The sequence below is a fragment of the Sitophilus oryzae genome, unplaced genomic scaffold (genome assembly GCF_002938485.1).
Source record: "Sitophilus oryzae breed Bouriz unplaced genomic scaffold, Soryzae_2.0 scaffold_1356_pilon_pilon, whole genome shotgun sequence".
NCBI lineage: Eukaryota > Metazoa > Arthropoda > Insecta > Coleoptera > Curculionidae > Sitophilus > Sitophilus oryzae.
Genome location: NW_022146011.1, coordinates 717,380 through 737,181, shown reverse-complemented (window position 1 = coordinate 737,181; position 19,802 = coordinate 717,380). Strand labels below are relative to the sequence as shown.

Here is a 19,802-nt window from a genome sequence, read left to right as displayed (position 1 = left end):
GAGTAGGGCTAGGGAAGCGAGAGACCGAGTTCGAATCTCGGCCGAACATCACTTTTATTTATTTTAAATACTGTTGTATTCTATAGTTTATTTTGTAGTATAAAAAAAAGATCTATTTATTCTGTTATTTTTAATCTCCGTTATTAATATAAATTGATTGTTAAGTACAATACCTCATTTAAATAAAATAATATTCTACTTTGAAATGTATTAAATATCCTAATTGTACCTTAAAAAGTAATATATTTTTAGTGATATATACCATATTGTAAACTATTTAATATTTCAGTCACTTTAAAAGTTAATTTGCATTGAATAATTGCCTACCATTAAAGGAAATTTGAGCTATATAAACCCTTGATGGGCATATTCTGGTATGCAAATACTCTTTAAATTTTGGGTGTCGTTCAACCGATTTATTCTCAAAACCAGAAACATCTACATATAAAAAAGAAGCACAGGTCACTAATTATAATAAACTTCACCCTTGGTATTACTTCCACTAATTATAATAAACTTCACCCTTGGAATTACTTCTATCACAATTACAATATTGTTCATCTGCATTGGCATTTTCTACTTTTCGATGGGAAACAATAAACTTCCCAACATTTTAAATGATGTAACAATTCCTCTTGTGGTTACTTTTCCATAGATATTATCCCTCATCTCTGTCCCCATGTGAATTCAGAAGCAATAAAATAGAAAATTATTTACCATAAACATCGCAAACTAAAACCTAATAAATAATTTTATACCGAATATAGAAATAAATTTAGTATTTTTACCTATTATCGTCCAAATCCATGTTAATAGATAATTATTATTTTAAATATATTTTGGAACTGCTTGGTTTTAGTAATTATTAAATTAAACGAACTAAAAAGTCTTAAAAATAAACAATGCTTAACCATAACCTCAAATATGCAGATCTCCTGTCAACTTTCTTTATTTTTTATTTATTCATTATTTTCCTAGTGACGTCACAGGTGGTATGCGCGAACTGAACGAAATTGGAGCCGCTATCGATCATACCTTGTATTCTTTGTACCATGTGTTTTTTGTGACAAAGGTTTTGTTTTAAATTTATAAATTGTATTGTTTAGTATGGTGAGATGTTCAGCGTATGGCTGCAAAGGCCGAAGCGAGAAAAAAGTGGCTGGAATTACATTTCACAGGTAAAATTCGATACACAACTTTTGTTATGTGGTCATAAAATGTACATTTTTTCATTATAGCAGAAAAATATGTAAAATGCTTTTAACATGTTTTGTACCACATCCAAACAAAACTATTTTTAATAATTCCAAGTAGTATTTTCAATATCCGTTATTATAATTAACGTTTGAAACGAATAATAATGCTACTCAGCATAGATTTCTCCAGTGGCGTAGGGAATTATAATCAGTGAAATACAATTTCTGCAATAAACATTTTTTTATATATTTTACATGTAAAAAAATGTATAAAGTATTGTTATCAAATATGTAAAATAATTGTAAACTATAAAAAAAAATTAAAAATTCTAGTGATAAAAAATCTATATGTATAGTTGTTATATAAAACTTAAATTTACCTGCCAAGATTTGCTGGGGGTAGACAATAAACTTGTGGTGGGCTACTTGTTACTACCATATATTTGTTTTAAATATTCTTGACAAAAAATTTGCTAATTTAGGTGTATACTAATAGTTTCAGTGAGTAATTAATAAAAATTTAAAAAATAAATAAAATAACACAAAGCGTCTAGAATTGTTTATTATTTTTGTGGAAAATTAGGATATTCTTATGATTGAAGGTGGTAATTATTAAAAATTACATTATTCATTGATCCGTACGCAAGTGTGAGGAATGAGCTAGATTCATTATTATACCGTATGGAGTCGAAAAAACGACGTCCAGTTGGTTTATTAAATGACGATCGACGACATTCCCCATATAATTTACATATAAAATATGACAGCGATCTTCATTCTCATAGCTATCGCTGACGCCGTCTTTTCGATGTCGTCTCTTGTATAGTTTTTATGTCATTTTATATGTAGAATTATATGGGGAATATCATCGCTCGTAATTTACAAGCAACTGGACGTCGTTTTTTTTTTCGATTATACGGTATAATAATGAATCTAGTCAATTCCCTTCACACTTGCTTACGGATTCCACGAATAATGTAATTTTTAACATTCATTTGTGAAATTGTCATTTCCAAACAAACAAGACGTCGTTTTTTTCGATTATACAGTATATATGTATATACACGTTTAAAACATGTTATTACATTATTTTTTATTTAATTATACATTATACACACGTTAATAAATAAATAAGTGTCTTGATAATCAGTCCACTGTGACTGTTAAATAAATTTTGCATTATCGACTTAGATATTCTAATATTATAAAGGTGAGACTATAAAATACACAATTGTATATGCATTACTCAAAAATGAACGATATATTAGTTTACGTTTTAATAAAGATTTTGTACCGTCTAGGTACAAGCTAATTTCTGATGCTACGCCATTGGAGAATTTCGCGTGGTGACAACTTGCTTCACTTTCAGCTGCCGTGTTACCTGTTCCCTCTCTTTCCTTGTCTAAGATTTGGAGAGACAATTTGGTTATGTAAAATTTAGAGTAACAATTTTGATTATGCAAAAGAAATACATATTCTATGAGTTTACTGGTTGCCTAACGATTAATATTAATTTAAAAATATATCCCCAACATGAATAATGAACAAAACAATGACTAAAGAATCCAAGGACAAATAACACCCGAGAGCAAATTGTGACGATGTCACCAAACAGTGCCGTGGCACATATTTTTCTTAACCTAGCTGTTTGAAGCAATATTTATATTTTTTGATAATTGTTTTGACTACGCCTATGGTGTATCATCCTAATTAATTACGAAAAAAACGTATTAAAATGTTAGCAAAAGGTACAAAACTAGTATCGACGTATAGCACATATCAAGTACATATAGATGTTAATTGAAATTGAAGAATAATTATCGAATTCAATAAGAAAACGCTAAAAAGTTGGAGTGGACTGTTTATTTACCTTATACAAAGTTTACTACACACAAACTATTAAAAATCGCTAAAATTGTCGCTGGTGACCAAATGACGACTCATTGTTTGCCACCAAAACAAAAAAAAAGAGGTCACAAATTCTGCTGTAGCCCGTATAGGGGCGTTACATGTCCTTATATTCTTTAGTCATTGGAACAAAACATTTAAACAAAAACAGACCACAGACCACGCAAAACAAATTGTCGGTTAGTAGCAGTTAGTATAGTCTGTCCAACGAGAAGATCCTTGACAGTAATAGATGTGTCCGTCATTTTAATTTCAAAGTAGTTTATTTTATTTTATAAAGAAATAAGTTGGTACAACTGGAACGCATAGCAGGAAATATTTAAAATTTGATTGACAAGATGACAAGTGATTACTTCAAAATATTGTGAAAAAAAAACTGTGTATAAAACTGAGAAAAAATGTAATCGAGTTATTTTATTTAATAAAACCGGTATGTGTTAATACAAAACAAACAAGAACAAGACACTACATACCAAAAAATATAAAAAGAACTATTTCTTTTTCAAGCTTTATGAAACTACCCGCATTTATGATTATATTTATCAATATAACTTCTATGTACAAATACAAATTTTGTAATATTCCACAGGAATAAATAAAACAATATAGGTAAATAAAACAAACTATTTTATTAATAATAACACCTACCAAATTTTTATACCTTTAAGGTTGATTAATTAATTAACTTTAATCTTAATTTTTTTTAAACCAGTACCTTTGACATTATTTTTCTGCAGTACTAAAATCCATTATTTTACCTATCGTGTGATGTCGATATTTTACAGCTTACTCCAGTTTTAGTATGTGTTTAGTTTGATCCTTCTACCATATAGAGATGCACTTATCTCTACGACGAGATGGTATACAAACTTTTAACGATGGCAACTTCATTGGTGTATAAGACTTTTCTGCATGTCTGGCAGCGAATATTAACCATAAACTGTGCTCTGGGTCTACAGTTAATTTTCACTCGATTTTTCCTCCACTTGACTTCAAAAGACACAAAACACACGTAATAATACGAATCAAAATGCATCACATCTTCCAAAACGCAGGGTATTTAACAAAAGTTGACACAAAATTATAACCTATAATTTGGCAAGACCTTGACAAGCGTCAAAAATGACAAAAATCTAAAGGCGAGTTCATACGTATCGGCGTCCGTTTATCGTTCATCGTCCTGTCAAACCAATAAAACTGAAATACTGATCTGTCATTTTTAAATAAACCAATAAAACTGGTTAAAAACAACAAGACACGACGCATGACGGATTTATATTTAAACCCATCCATAGATAACTTAAAAATTATTAGAAACTTTTTTTAGTAAAATAAATAGATTGGTATGGGACGTCATCTGCTTTTCTTCTGTCATCGTCTGTCGAAATCTTACCTGAGAAAAAAAACAGAGTATAGTAGTCAGAGATATAGATGTAGTAGTATTTTGGTTTAATGGCCACAGCTGCCATGTGATTTATTAGAGACAGAGTTTACCAAAAATGCTTTTTATAACTACTAGCGGGTAAATGAATTTCTAGATATATTACGAATTTTTTTGGAACTTTAGTTTCGGAGATATAAATTTAATCGGATCTTTTTAAGTCGAGTGATAGAATTATCGTTTTTTAATAAAAATTTAAAAAAAAACATTATAAAATATAAAGCTAGAATAGTGTACGGTTTTATATTAATTCTAATTATTTTTAAGTTTATAAAAAGCATTCATAAAAAATATATATCCTTCAATTTAATTGTTAGTAAGAAGTTTCAAACACGTCATTTTTTCATCTACACTCTACACGCAATGACAGGTAAAACGTTAAGTGTTGACATGACTTTAAACTATTAGTTTAGATAAAATAAGATAACGAGAATCAACTGATTAATACGATTAAAATCTTACCTAACCTCACATAAAACACAGAATTTCCGACCTGATATTCCACAAACTCCTCCACACTCATTGGTCTGAATTTATTTCGTTCCCCCAAGGCATTCTCGATAAACGATCGAAAATAATTTAGGTTGTTATCGTTTTTAACCATTAATTTATTTTCACTGTCACTAATTGGGCAACAATTGCACCTTTTAACCTGTGATAGCGTCTATCTAATACTATAAAAGTTGAAATAACGAACTAAAAGAACCTATATTATGTCGTATAGTGTAATCTAAGTGTATGAGCACTAACACTGGATAAACTCACGAAATATTATGTATTTTGGAGGACAAAAGTAGTGAAATACTGAATTTTGTCGCCCAATGTGACACATTTACCTTATTTTCAAAATACTTTTCTATTTCTAAACTGAAAAAACAGCGCGAGCCAAAAATAAAACAATTATTTATTGGATTTTGTTGATAGTAACGCATCAAACATTTTTAGATAACCCCTTTTTCTAGATAAGGTCAAATATTTTATTAAAAAAATATTTTAGATATTTTTTTTTCAGTTAAATGATCATTTTATCCTCTAAAAAAATTGTGTGTCCACTATGTGCGCATAATGAAGGATATCTATACTCTATACTAATATATAAAATCCTTAAGTGACTGACGTACTGATTAGTCACGATCCTGCTCAAACCACTCAACGTAAGAAGCTCAATTTTGGCATATAGGTTGATTCTAGGGTGTAGAGGTTCGGTAAGAAGGGATTTTCTGAAATTCTAGTTCCAAAAGGGTGAAACCACCCCTCAAATATTACAATATTTTTATTTAAAAACGGTCAAGTTTCCGAAAAAAACGCTTAAACATTCGTATATTTTATTTTGTTTTTACATATTTTAAGATTTTTTAAAATGTATACAGGGTGTTTGAAAAATCTCTGGTCATTGATTAATCACGATTTAAAGGCTTAAAAGCGCTTGACAAAAGCTGATTTTTGGAAAAAACAGATTGACTCTTTAGGGTGTAGGGTTCGTTAAGCAAAGATTTTTCGAAACTGGAATTTAAGGGGGCGAAACTAATACCCTCAAATATTAATATTTAATTTTTATTTTTGTTTAAAAATGGGTGAGTTTTTCGGAAAAACTCTTAAGCATGTATATTTTATTTTGTTGTTTTACATATTTTAAGACTTTTATAAATTTATACAGGGTGTTTCATGTAAATATGACCATTGAGTAATCAATACGATTCTGCTTAAACTGCTTTGACGTTTAAAGCTGATTTTGGCAAACGGATTGACTGTGGGGTGTAGAGGTTCGATAAGGAGGGGTTTCTCGAATCTCAAATTCCAAGAAGGGTGAAACGCCCTCAAATATACAATATTTGTTATTTAAAAACAGTTAGTCTCTCAGGGGAAAACGTTTGGACAAGCATAATTTATTTGTTTTTTACATATTTTGAAATTTTTTAAAACCATACAGGGTGTCCAAAAAGTTGGGTAATTTCTTGACCACGATTCTTAGCTTTAAACCAGTTTGACGTAAAAGCTTATTTTTGGCAAACGGATTTTTCAAAAGTCAAATTCCAACGAGAATATTACCAAGTTATATAATAATATCGCCATATTGTTTTTTCTCATGCTGACATAAATGTGATAAAATTTTATCCAGTTTGTATGTTAATGGAAATTCTTGCTTTGCTTTATCATCACCATTACAAATGATTAATTCGACGCGAACGAAGTCGCTGGTACCTGCTAGTATATGTATATATTTTTAGACTGCTTTTTATAAACTTCAAAAAAAATAGAGTTAATATAAAACCGTATACCTACTATTCTAGCTTTATAATTTTATAATGTTTTGTTTAATTTTTATTAAAAAACGATAATTTTATTACCCGGCCGAATAGCTGTGGCCTAAACCAAAATACTACATCTATATCTCTGACTACTACTAACTGCTTCTAACCAACAACTTGTTTTGTGTAGTCTGTGGTCTGTTTTTGTTTAAATGTTTTGTTCATTATTCATGTTGGGGATTTATTTTTAAATTAATGTTAATCGTTAGGCAACCAGTATTTTTTGCATAACCAAATTTGTCACTCTAAATTTTACATGACCAAATTGTCATTTTAAATCGCTGTCTTTTTTAGACAGATGTCAGTTGACTTGTCATTATTCGAATTCTCAGAATGTTGTTAACAAAAGTTTCATCTTAAAATAAAATCTGAATCAATCACAATTGTTTATCTCCATCATTTACCGAATTAACAATACAGAAATTACAGCTCAATTACAAACAAATCATTATTTATAGCGATTTTTGATAAAAGTTTCGCCTATATCTATGGTGGATGCTGCTTTTTCAATTATCAATTATTTTTCAAATGTCAATTATTTAAAGAAAAAAAGTCTGAAAACGTTCACACAAGGTACAAAATTAGTGTGGACTATGTAATCTGAGAAAAATAACTATCAAATTCAATAAAAAAGCTAAAAAGTTGATGCAGAAAATAATTTTTAGTTTATTTACCTATAAACGTAACTCCTGGCCCTTTCTTATTGTTGAAAATTTTACGCTTGAAAACTGAACAAAACGCCATTGTAATAAAGTTTATACAAAGTTCACTAAACACGACAAACCATTAGAAATTGTTAATATTGTCCCTGTTGCCAAAATTGTTAATAATTTTGCAGATGCTTTAATTAATTACACTTTTCTTCCCTGATTTTAGGATACGTTATCTTTAACACCTGCCGACTGTGAACGGTCTACTAAGTACTGCGAAGAGGATCTCTCCTTGGTACTACATCTTAGAACTATTAATGGGATCTGATAATGACCAAATAAAAGCTAAATTAGTTTACGATAGCAATTCCCCATTGACTGAGATAATAATTATTCTCTTATATCTTCTAATCTTATATTTTCTTGAAATGTGTAGAATAGTTTATGATTTTAAGGGTACATAAATGACCTTTTTCTGGTGGTCGATTTGTGGTCTTTTAAATGACAGGTAATGAAATTTGCCAAGGCATGTTTAACTTTATGTACACAGGGTGGGTCAAATTGGACGCTTTTAAAAGGAAACACCCTTTTCTATAGGAGATAGACGAAAACTAATATCGGAGTCTGGAGCTCAATTTTTATCAAAAACATGATGGTGAAAACCGCACATCAATATATTATGGTTACCGTTTCGGAGTTACGGGGTGTTTTTCAAAAATGTGCATTTTTAAAAAATCGCTGTAACTTTTCTGCTATGGAAAATTTTGTATTTTTATGAGAACATTTTCAAAGCACCTTTTTACGTAGAATTTAATGGTTTAAGTATATTTTTTTTTAAATTAATGATTTAAAAGTTGTCAACAGAAAAATTGATTTTTTATTTGAAACACCCTGTATATTTTTAATTAACCGAAAAAAAATTAAAATTACCTTTCCAAAAATATAGCACACTTGATATTTTATTATAGTCCCCTTCAAAATACAGAGTTTTTCAAATTTCGCCACTTTTAACTAGTAGGCTTTTGATCCCTTAATGATGATCTGCCCCTAACGGATCTTGAAAACATATAAGTTATCAGCAAATTTTTTCAGCCAATTTCTAGAATATTTAACTAGCTAACCAAGATCCCAGCCGTTGGCCGTCGAGACCGCCGGACTTAGTGCCTATGGATTTTAATCTTTGCGGAAGAATAAAGGTTCAAAGGTTAAATTACCCGTATAATCTAGACAAGAATTAAAAGTACTTACCGGCTATGCTCTACTACCGGTTATACTTACCGGTTGGATCTTTCATCATTACTGAATTAATGAATTCCGCGAGAGGGTCAGTATATCCAACACCTGTAGCAAAATCGCATATCTTGGTTTTGTTTTCAATTTAATAACAACTTTTTTGAACAACGGCAAGGTACAGCAATGGGTAATACATTGTCTCCATTTTTGGCTAATTTATTCATGAGCAGTTTTGAAGTGGAGGCTAAGAATCAGTTTAAGTATTTTCCAAGAGTATGGTTTAGGTATGTGGATGATATTTTTGCTGTTTTTGATACACATTCAGACACCATAGATAATTTTATTTCCAAGTTAAATAATCGTTTTCCTTCCATTAAATTTACACGTGAAATTGAGAACGACAGATTACCATTTCTAGATGTATTAGTTATTAGAAATATTAATAATTGCCTGGAATTTGATATCTATAGGAAAAATACCACTACACGCAGATATATTCCTAATGAATCGTATCATAATGTATGGCTAGTTTAAATTTCTTAGTTCATAGATTACTTAATTTTCCACTTTCCAACGAAAGATATGAAATAAAAAGAGATTACATTAGGAATGTAGCTGAGTGTAATGGATATTCTCCTTCACTAGTTGATAAAATAATTAGAAAACGTAGGTATAGGTTAATGCTTTCTGAAAATTCGACTTTTCAAGTGGAGAAAGATACGTCAAAATATTTTTCAATACCGTTTGATAGAGAGTTATCCCGTGGTCTAAAAGGAATTTTTAAGAATGTCAATTATAAACTTGTGTATAGTGCTAATCATAAATTACAACAATTATTAAGTAATTCAAAAGATAAAACACCTCCACTGGAAAGGTCGGGTATTTATGAAATTTCTTGTAAAGATTGTAATCAGAAATATGTTGGGCAAACTAGAAGATCTATATTAACTAGATTTAAAGAACATTTAGCTCAGATAAGATATGGTAGACCGGATAAATCTTGCGTTGCCGAACATATTGTTGATAATGAACATTGTATAGATCTTAATAATTTAAAATTAATTAAACAAGTCTCAAATTACAGGCAAATTGATGCATATGAAAGCATCACAATTAGTAAATGTAAAGATAGTATGAACAAAGACAACGGTCCAATTCCTTCAAGTTCTTTGTTCCTACTACTCTAATAGCGGAAATCTAACTGTTACGCTCGGTGGGCTCTGACTCGGTTGGCTAGATCTCACGCCATTTCGGCCACGCTCAAATTGTAGATTGTATTTTAGTTTTTAATCATTTGTTGATGATGCTAACATGGTTAGCGAAACGCGCGTCCAGTGTAAAAGTAAAAGTGTTTTGGTGTATTGTGGTGATTTAATGTTTTATTTTGCTATTTATTTTTATTGCTATTAGATATAGTTTAAACGTGTTGGTGTTGCTAACTATAGTTTAAATTGTTATAAAGATCTGCATCTCTCATTGCAAATATTATTTTCGTTTTCTTTTGCATTACAGTCCGCGCCGTTCAAAGCCTACTTATTCAAAGTGGGCGAATGTTTATAAACTCTGTATCTCGAAGAGGAATCGAGCAAAACATCAAGCGTGCCGGTGAGTGTAGGTAACATCAAAACGACCATAATTTAAAATACTAATCAACATATATCTGAGTACATTTGCGAAACAATAGGAATCTCTGATTTACTGAATTTATTCCATCAGAGAGAACAACCCTGTATGTGTTCTATGTAATTGTATCCACAACAATTAAAACGACATAATTATTTATGAAATCTCCTGCAACGGGATACTGAGAAATATATATGCACCTGGCGTTGTAAACCATGACTCAGACTACCTGAGACTTCCTATTTAAAAATAAACATCAAAAAAGATTTTATACATGACCAGAAATTAAAAATCTGTCAAAAACCATGTCACAATTCCTAATTTAACGAAATAAAGACTTTTTTTATGATTTAGTAACCTGTATATAAGACGATATTACTAGACAAATTTCATAGTACTAGATCAACGGAAAATACCATATAAATTTTAATTCCCTTGAGATTGTCGAAATATACCTACGTTTTTAAACAGTCGTATCTTTTTTTTACGTTAACTTAGAAGTTAGATTTTGTCACAACTTCAAGAAAGTGTAGAGTTGAGTATATGGTTATAATTTCAACTTTATACCTCCACGCGTTCCTGAGATAAAGAGTCTTGACAGACGGACGAATGGACAACAGAGTGATCCTATAAAGGTACCGTTTTTTTTTCTTTTGAGGTACGGAACTACTAACGATAAATCAAAAGGTTGTTTTGTTTTACATAAATCGATAAATCAGGCTTACTCATAATGGACATGCTCCTGTCCTATACCATCGGTGCTGTACTCAATATAACACTAAATAACCACAAAACTACACAGAAACCAGCTTTTTTCTATCGAATTCTCCGTAAAACATCTCCGCGATTACCGATAGAAAGTAAAATTCGTCAGGTAACTAACTAATGTACCTATTTGTCGACGGAACAAATGACTGAGTAGATTATCTTATCTACAAAGTGTATATAGATTACAGCGCACGTTACTTGTTTGTTTTACTAATTACTCGCGATTTTTTAATGTTTTGTTGGGCTTCTCGGCTACTAACAGTAACAGGTGAATGTTACTGCAACGACCTTGATTCCTTTGTAATTACCGATGCACCATATTCAAAATATTTTCGTCTTTATGTTAAGTAGTTTTAGCGTATCGACACGTTGTAATACCAAAACAACCATAAGTATTATTTAATACTAACTGTTTAAAGGTTGAACGTAATTATTAGTGGCACAGCGTTGCCATTTTTTTTATCGATTAATTACTACACATTTCGGTGTTTTAATATGTGTGTATATGTGCTCTGTTTAGATTTACTTAGTAATCGAAATAGTAGAGTATTATTTTATAATTATGGTACCATGCTAGCGCAAATCCTTATAATTATTATAGGCTTGGTTCATTTCAGTTGATTTCAACAAATTCCGACTGCAGCGCTTCAACGGCAAAAATCAGAAATTATCCGTAGGTACCTATTCCATGCCGTCTTCATATCGATCGCATTAAAATAATATTGAAATCGTGATTTTGTCATCATAAACAAGTGAGTAAACAAAGTGCTCGGTACATAATCAAAAAATTAAATAGACATATAGTATACTAGCGTGTACCCGCAACTTCGTTCGCGTTGAATTAATCATTTGTAATGGTGATGATAAAGCAAAGCAAGAATTTCCATTAACATACAAACTGGATAAAATTTTCTCACATTTATGTCAGCATCAGAAAAAACAATATGGCGATATTATTATATATAACTTGGTAATATTGATATTGTTTCATCTCGTTGGAATTTGACTTTCGAAAAATCCGTTTGCCAAAAATAAGCTTTTTACGTCAAGCAGTTTAAGTAGAATCGTGGTTAATCAATTACCCAGCTTTTTGGAACACCATGTATGTTTTTTTTAAATTTCAAAATAAATAAAAAAACAAAATAAATTATGCGTGTCCCAGCGTTTTCCCCAAAGACTAACCGTTTTTTAAATAATAAATATTGTAATATTTGAGGGGCGTTTTCACCCTCTTGGAATTTGAGATTCGAGAAACCCCTCCTTATCGAACCTCTACACCCCACAATCAATACGTTTGCCAAAAATCAGCTTTAAACGTCAAGCGGTTTAAGCCAGAATCGCGATTATTCAATGATCATATTTTATGAAACACCCTGTATAAATTTATAAAAAATCTTAAAATATGTAAAACAACAAAATAAAATATGCGTGTTTAAGAGTTTTTCCGAAAAACTCACCGGTTTTTAAATAAAAAATATTTTAATATTTGAGGGATAGTTCCACCCCCTTGAGTTTTTGAATTTGAGTTTCGAAAAATCCCTTCTTATCGAACCTCTACACCCTAAGGTCAATCTGTTTTCCAAAAATCAGCTTTTTACTTCAAGCGGTTTAAGCAGGATCGTGATTAATCAATGACCAGATTTTTCGAAACACCCGTATACATTTTTAAAAAATCTTAAAATATGTAAAAAAATAAAATAAAATATACGTGTTTAGGCGTTTTTTCGGAAACGACCGTTTTTTAAATAAAATTTATTGTAATATTTGAGGGGTGGTTTCACCCTCTTGGAACTGGAATTTCGAAAAATCCCTTCTTATCGAACCTCTACACCCTAGAATCAACCTGTATGCCAAAATTGAGCTTCTTACGCTGAGTGATTTGAGCAGGATCGTGATTAATCAGTATGTCAGTCACTTAAGGATTTTATATATTAGTATAGACTATGAGAGGATAAAATATAAAATATAATTTGCAATATTAATGGTATACTTTTTTTAACACTAGTGATAAAATGTTTTATGAACAATGTTCAATTATGATACAATGTTGTTGGGATTTATTTACATTTTATGTAACTAGTAATACGGGGAGACCCGAGGAGAGATTATAATTATTTTTGTGCATTTTAATAGTTTTCCGTATATTTCAATACATTTGGCGCCCAACGTGGGGCAAGTGTAAAACTTGGAAAATAAGTTGGTTATAATAATGGTTTTATAATTCGCAAACTCTCTACGTATTTATCTAGTAATGCTAAAACACTCTATTTGAAAGTCGATTAGAGAAAATAGTATGATTCATTGGCAAGTAATGAAAATATTTACGATCCGGTAAAATTGTGATGTAAGAGGAGGCTTAGCTTGCCTGAGGCGAATCAGTAGTAGATAGGTCGGCCGACTATTGTGTTGTGTTTTGTCATAGAGCTGATATTTGGGGGTTGAGAGTCTTTTGACTATAAACGTTGTAAGTACTGTAAGGCAACGGGTCGTTTGACCGGAAGAAAACCTCTTGTGACGTCTTGCCTTCGAGGTTGGTCTTGAGAGTTTGAGGTCTCCCTTGTCTTCTCGATTGACACGATGCACAGTGCTTCGAACATATGGCTCTAGAGGACAAAAATCAAAAACTTCTCTTTTATTGTAAGCAATTTATTCAAACTAGGTTTATTTGAGACAAATGATGAGTACTCTCATTGTACTAAATGATGATGTTCTTAGTCCCACGTTTATGAAAAAAAAATCTTATAAATAATAATAATGTTGGAGCTGTGTTCCATCTAAGCAAATAATAAGTTATAGTATGAAAACGGTGTAAGTATTAAATAAATTCCTGTGATAAAAAGAATTGAAATAACATTAGAACATGATTCCTACAAAATAAGCCTAATATAAGATAAAATGTTTTTCTTTAATGAAAAGAAACATTAATGTTATATTTAATTAAAAAAAAACTTAAGATACTATAAATTTACTTTTGGACAACAAAATGCATAGATCGTAACTACTCTGATTCAGGAGAATCACTGCTGACAGAATCTTCCAAATTTATAGTATCCAAATCACAGGTAGTTGAAGTATCCTCACATATAAGATATTTCTGTACATCATGTTCTAATATGTTACTTTTTCGCGTTGTTACTGTTCATTTTGTCGGTATGAGGGGTTCGGATGTTAATAGTTACCTCTTTAATAGACCATATCCATATATTATTTTTTCCTTTTCTTGGGTATGAGATTTTATAATAAATTGAAAGATGGACACTTTTTTATGCGACGTTTCGCTCCAACATAGTGGACTTTTCAGACACACAAGTGGTGTCTCATTTGACTGGAAGGTTCATCAATATCTAATAAGAACATATTTTTTGAAATACAAATAATTTGGAGTTCTTGTCCTTATGATCAAGCCAAGTATTAGCCAGATCGGCATTGCTTATCAATTTTACTCCATCTGAAAAGTATTATAAAATAAAAGTTCGTCGCAAGCAGACGCAGGTGAACTATACAAAAATTAAAAAGTGTATGAATATGGCAACAAAAATATTCAATAAATACGATATGTTTTGATATGTTTTTTTTAAATGCCTTTTGAAGTTTGAAAACGTAAAATTTTTATACCCATTTAAGAATCATCTTAAAAATAAATAAAAAATAAACAATCACGAACTTGTTTAGAAATAAATTTAAAGTACATACCTTGTTTAACAATATCCATAGTGGCTTTCAATTAAAGTACGTACCCGTTTAACTCCATAATATACAGAACTACTATGAATGTTATTCTTTTCACTGATGAGATAATAATCGCAAAATTTATTTTTAGTGAAAATATTTGCTAACAAAAACGCTGTTTATGAAAAATAATATACAGGATGGTTGAACATTGCTATAAGCATAAAATTATATATTCAGATATTAGTAAATTTTAACTTATTTTTTGATTTTTGTCCATGGGACGAAGCACTGTGCGATGCGGCGTTGGGGTAGTGAGCTACCCCAATTAGCTTATTCGATTGGGATGCGAATCTGTTTAGCGAAAGAATTGCGTCCGGGGGAAGCCCCTATACTATTTCAGGTGACACTAGCTAGTTGTTGAAGATTATTAACCAATATATAACCGAATGATATTTGAATTAGATGGAAAATATGGAATGGGATATATTGAATAGAATATATCAGTGGCTAGGGGGCGGAGTACCCCCGGGTGAGTCTTACTATTTAATTATCAATTTTATCCAGATCAATAAATGTTTGTTTTGTTATTTTCATGTACAATGAGAGAGTGCTTGCCAATGACCAACTAAATGGATATTTGAGGTGAATTTGCATTGTGAGACCCGGTTGAGTAAGTCCCAGAAATAAGCGATTTTACACAAGATAGTAGTATTTACTCCAAGACCTAAAGCATCGATTTCCGGTTCCGGTGCCGTAAAACAGCGGATGTAATTTGGCGGCCGTCCTCGGCTGTTACAAAATAAGGTACGTTAAAATACTGTGCAAATAAAATCAAAGATTTTCCTTGATTTGAGTAAGAACAATCTTTGGATTGTTACGGGATTTTGAACAGGACCCTGTCTCCTCAATGAACTAGATCTAGATTGAAGCTAAGAAACAACGGCGAATGCAGATTCTGTGGGGTAAATGGGGAAACACCAAAACACATCATCACTGAGTGCGCCGGGACGACAACCATTCGTACCATAAACTTTGGTACGACTGATATCGGAAATGGAGAACTAACTTCGGTCGTAAAACCAGATAACAGATACTGGCTTGATTCCAATGACAAAAGGAGGACACGATAAATCTACAAAATACGATGATTAACATCATCCCTCCCATTCAATCTACAATCTACAGCTGTTCTTTTGCGGAACCGCTTTGCAGGAAACCGAAGCTTTAGGAAGTCTTGATCTTGGTCATCAACAGAGATAAAAGACTTGGCAACAGATCTGAATAGGTCGCAGTGGAGAAGAACTCACCTGAAGTAAGCGACACCTGGCTGGTATCGGAGCCTTTCCTCGAATGTCCTGAGGCGCCGCTCAGCGAGCCCAGCGACTTGGCGTCGGCCTCGATGAGTCGATTGGCCGCCTCCAGCTTGGCCAACAGCTCCAGCTCGTGGGGCGGCACGGGCGGCCGCGGCTGCTGCTGCTGAGTGGGCGACGGTTGTTGTTGCGGGGGCGACGGACTCTCGCTAGTGTCGGGCCTCATGGCTGCTGCGGGCGGCATGGCCCGAAAAGGCGGCCATCGGTCGATGTGCAGCCGGATGGAGGATGGTGGCCTGAGAGGGTGCAGGGGGAGACGATGCAGATCTGGAACAACAGAAGAAGGTTGTGAATAAATTGGTACACTGAAAAATTAATTTGTAAATTTAATGACAATATTGAGGGTTATTTCTTGCCACAGATTATTGTAGTAAATTTACCATCCGTTCTTTACTTTTTTAACTCGTTTGTAAAATCGCTGTTTGGCTAATTTGTGGCATGCATGTAAATATGTTATAATATATCTTTATATTCACCAATATCTTTGTGAATTTATTTTAAAAACATGTATCTCACAGTAAATTTACTTATTCATTGTAAATTTATCTTTTAAAATCAATATTTAGCGTTTTTCAAAATTTGTAATGGTTTTGCAGACAATTTTTGCGGTTTTATATTTCATAGGGCATTTTCACAGTAATTTTCTCAAACCCACCCAATAATTTTTCTCTCGTATTTTGCCGTTGAGAGAGCCATATGAAATAATACTGCGTGTATCTGAAAAACCATTAAAAATTTTGAAATACTTTAAATACAAAAAATATATATTTTTTAATTCTTCATGTTTTTAAAAATAATATACAGGGCGTACCATTTAAAAAAAAACAAGGAAAATTTATTTTATATTTTAGAAAGGTTGGCGTAGAATTTTGAACATCCTGTATGATTTAAAACTGCGGTATTCATAGCAAAGTTAAGTTTAGACCATCTGAAGTAAATATCTAATATAGTTTTGATTTCCGGACAGTTCTTGTATTTTTAATATATTTTTTAAGAAAAGCTGAAAAAAATTTTTCATTTATTTATTAATATCTCTAAAACTATCGAAAAATATAATATATATAATATAATATAATTTACTCATATCTTAGGATTCTGTAAAGTGATCTGAAATAAGCTAAAAATGCAATAATATACAATTTAAAAAAAATTATCCCGATCCACTCACATTTTTTTGAGCCGCTAAAGCTCTAATAGAAGTTAAAATATTTTCCTGAAATACATCCTCGTACGTACTTAAACAAAATTCTCAAGTTTTTTATTCTAGGAGCTACAGATGACCGACGCACTATTGCCGAACCTTGTATATGGTAGAGTCTATTATGATCCAATCCTTTTTATATTACAGAATGCTCAGAGTGGAACGACCCCACGAATAAGAATTGTTTTTATTTTTCGGCAATAACGAAATCGTAAAACAATTCCTAATGGGTTTTGGCCAGCCACCGTGCTCGTATCTTCCAAAACTATCCAACTAGTAGCCTTTAATTATGTTTGGCAACGGATGAGATTGTAAAATGGATGGAACGATGGTCGAAGAGAGATAATAAAACGTCAGTGAAAAATAAACTGTTACATGCAGTAAAATTTACGTTTATTTCCATTGGCACTATATCTACATTAAAGAGATATTTTGTATTGTTTATTTCTTAGTGATTTACTACCGGATTTTTTTCTGTATTTGCATCCCCCATTAGTGACGTAACGTGAGTAAAAAAGTTTTCTAAAATCGAAAAAAAATACTATGTGGTTTTATTTCTATTACGCATTATACTTACCCTTCTTTGGTACATATAGGATTAACTGTTTACAAGGCTTTTATAAAATAACTGAAGTGTATTTTATACTTATCGCATTTTACATAGGAAATGTAAAGCAACCGTATGAATGAAGATTATATCGAGGATAATGCATATATATATAGCGCATATACGTAATGCAGCTCTGCGTTCGGAAGTCTAATAATATTCTTTTGTGTTCGGGATCAAAAAAGGACTGAAAAAAAGAAACGAAATACGTTGCCGCGCTCGTACAAAAAGAATAAAATTGACGACCGGTTTATATCTAGAATTCTTTTTAAAGCCATGCATATGCAATACGAGCGTTTAAAATGTACAAGGAAATTGCATTTTGCGAATAGATGCATTTGAGGTGTTAAAGGATTTTCAAAGTTAATTCGTGTTTTTTTTTCAATAATAGGAGGCCGTCCTCCGGCGGAAACACTGCGACCTATGAGGCCTATTGTGTTTGCCCCCTTTCTATATCTGCACCCATTCTCCTATCCCTGTGCACTGCACTAACTTATGCAGGTTCTTGATAGGATGGGAGCTAGTTCCTCCGGTTCTAGCCTAGCTTTCCCAAATAAATAGTGTCGCTTGCGATCCAGAGCCTCGCAGTGACATATGATGTGCTCCGCTGTCTCAGGATTTTTTATCGCAGAGTCTGCAGCAAAGACTTCCTTGATACAGGTTGAGCTTGTTCAGGTTGACAGCCATGTGTCCTGTCAAGAGGCCTGTTTTAATCCGCACTTTATTCCTGCTAAATATTAACAGTTTTTTTGCGGTTTTAGAGCTAGGTTCTTGGATAAACGCATTGCTGTGCCTGTGCCCCTGTCTGTTTCTCCAGTGGACATTCTGCTTTTCCCTGATCCAGAATTTTAGTGCACTACGGGCCATACATTTGGGTATTCCCAGTACTGGCTCTGGACCAAGATAGGATGTCGATGATCCTTGCCTAGCTAGCTCATCGGTTTTTTCGTTGCCTTGGATGCCGCTGTGGTCCGGCACCCAGAATAATTTAATTCTGTAAGAATTAAATTAATTCATGTAAAAAATGAGTAGTAATAGTGTTTATGATTTATTTAACTTCATTGTCTTTGAAAAAATATACTATTATTGTCTGTTGGGCAGTTATTCTAGCAGATATGGTTTTAAGTCCAAAAGTTGATCTCTACCATGATGAATTAAAGCATGCAATAGCCGATACTTCAAAACTTAAAACCATCTCTACTAAAGTAACTAATAATATGACTTTTCAATGACAGTGGCATTACAAAAGTAATAAGCACTATATAGACAGTTTGATTTTTAATTTAGAAGGAGATACTAAAAAGTCAAATAATTTAGCTACAAACTGCTTAAAAAATCATCAAAATCGGTCCACTAGAACAAAATATATTGAACTTTAAAATATATCAATATTTTAAGGTGCCCGTTTTTCGTGCCGGTGAATGTAGTATTAAAATCTAATTTCTTGTATTTTATATACACGTTGCTTTTAAAAAGCACTCTAATTACCACCTATCTTCCGGAAGTGCTTAAAAATAAATTTGTATTTCTTTCTGTTGAGAAGACCGGTCTGTTTTTCCTCTTTGCTAATCTTATCTGTTGTTTTGCTTTTCGTTTTCGAAAAACCTTAATTGCTTTTCTAGTCGGGAGTACGTTGATCTTTTAAATATTTACTTTTATATACCTCTACAGGTCTATTTCGATTACGCTATGCTACGAAAATAGTTCAAATATAAACTAGAATCATATTAAATTTCAATTTTTAGTAACTTGGGCAGATGAAATGGCCAAACAAGGCTCATCAGTGCCATTCAGAGACCTAGAACCTTTCTGAGACGCTGCCAA

The 19,802-nt window shown here is 32.0% G+C and overlaps 1 protein-coding gene across 2 annotated transcripts in view; it reads right to left on the bottom strand.

Moving 5' to 3' along the window:
- LOC115875230 (ecotropic viral integration site 5 ortholog) overlaps nucleotides 1-19,802 on the bottom strand; it is a 60,976-nt gene that overhangs the window by 26,399 nt on the left and 14,775 nt on the right. For both annotated transcript variants that reach the window (XM_030890646.1, XM_030890645.1), the window contains exon 2: nucleotides 16,108-16,437. In XM_030890646.1, coding sequence (XP_030746506.1) covers nucleotides 16,108-16,354 — 247 coding nt within the window. In that variant the 5' untranslated portion in view covers nucleotides 16,355-16,437. The remainder of the gene's footprint in view (nucleotides 1-16,107; nucleotides 16,438-19,802) is intronic.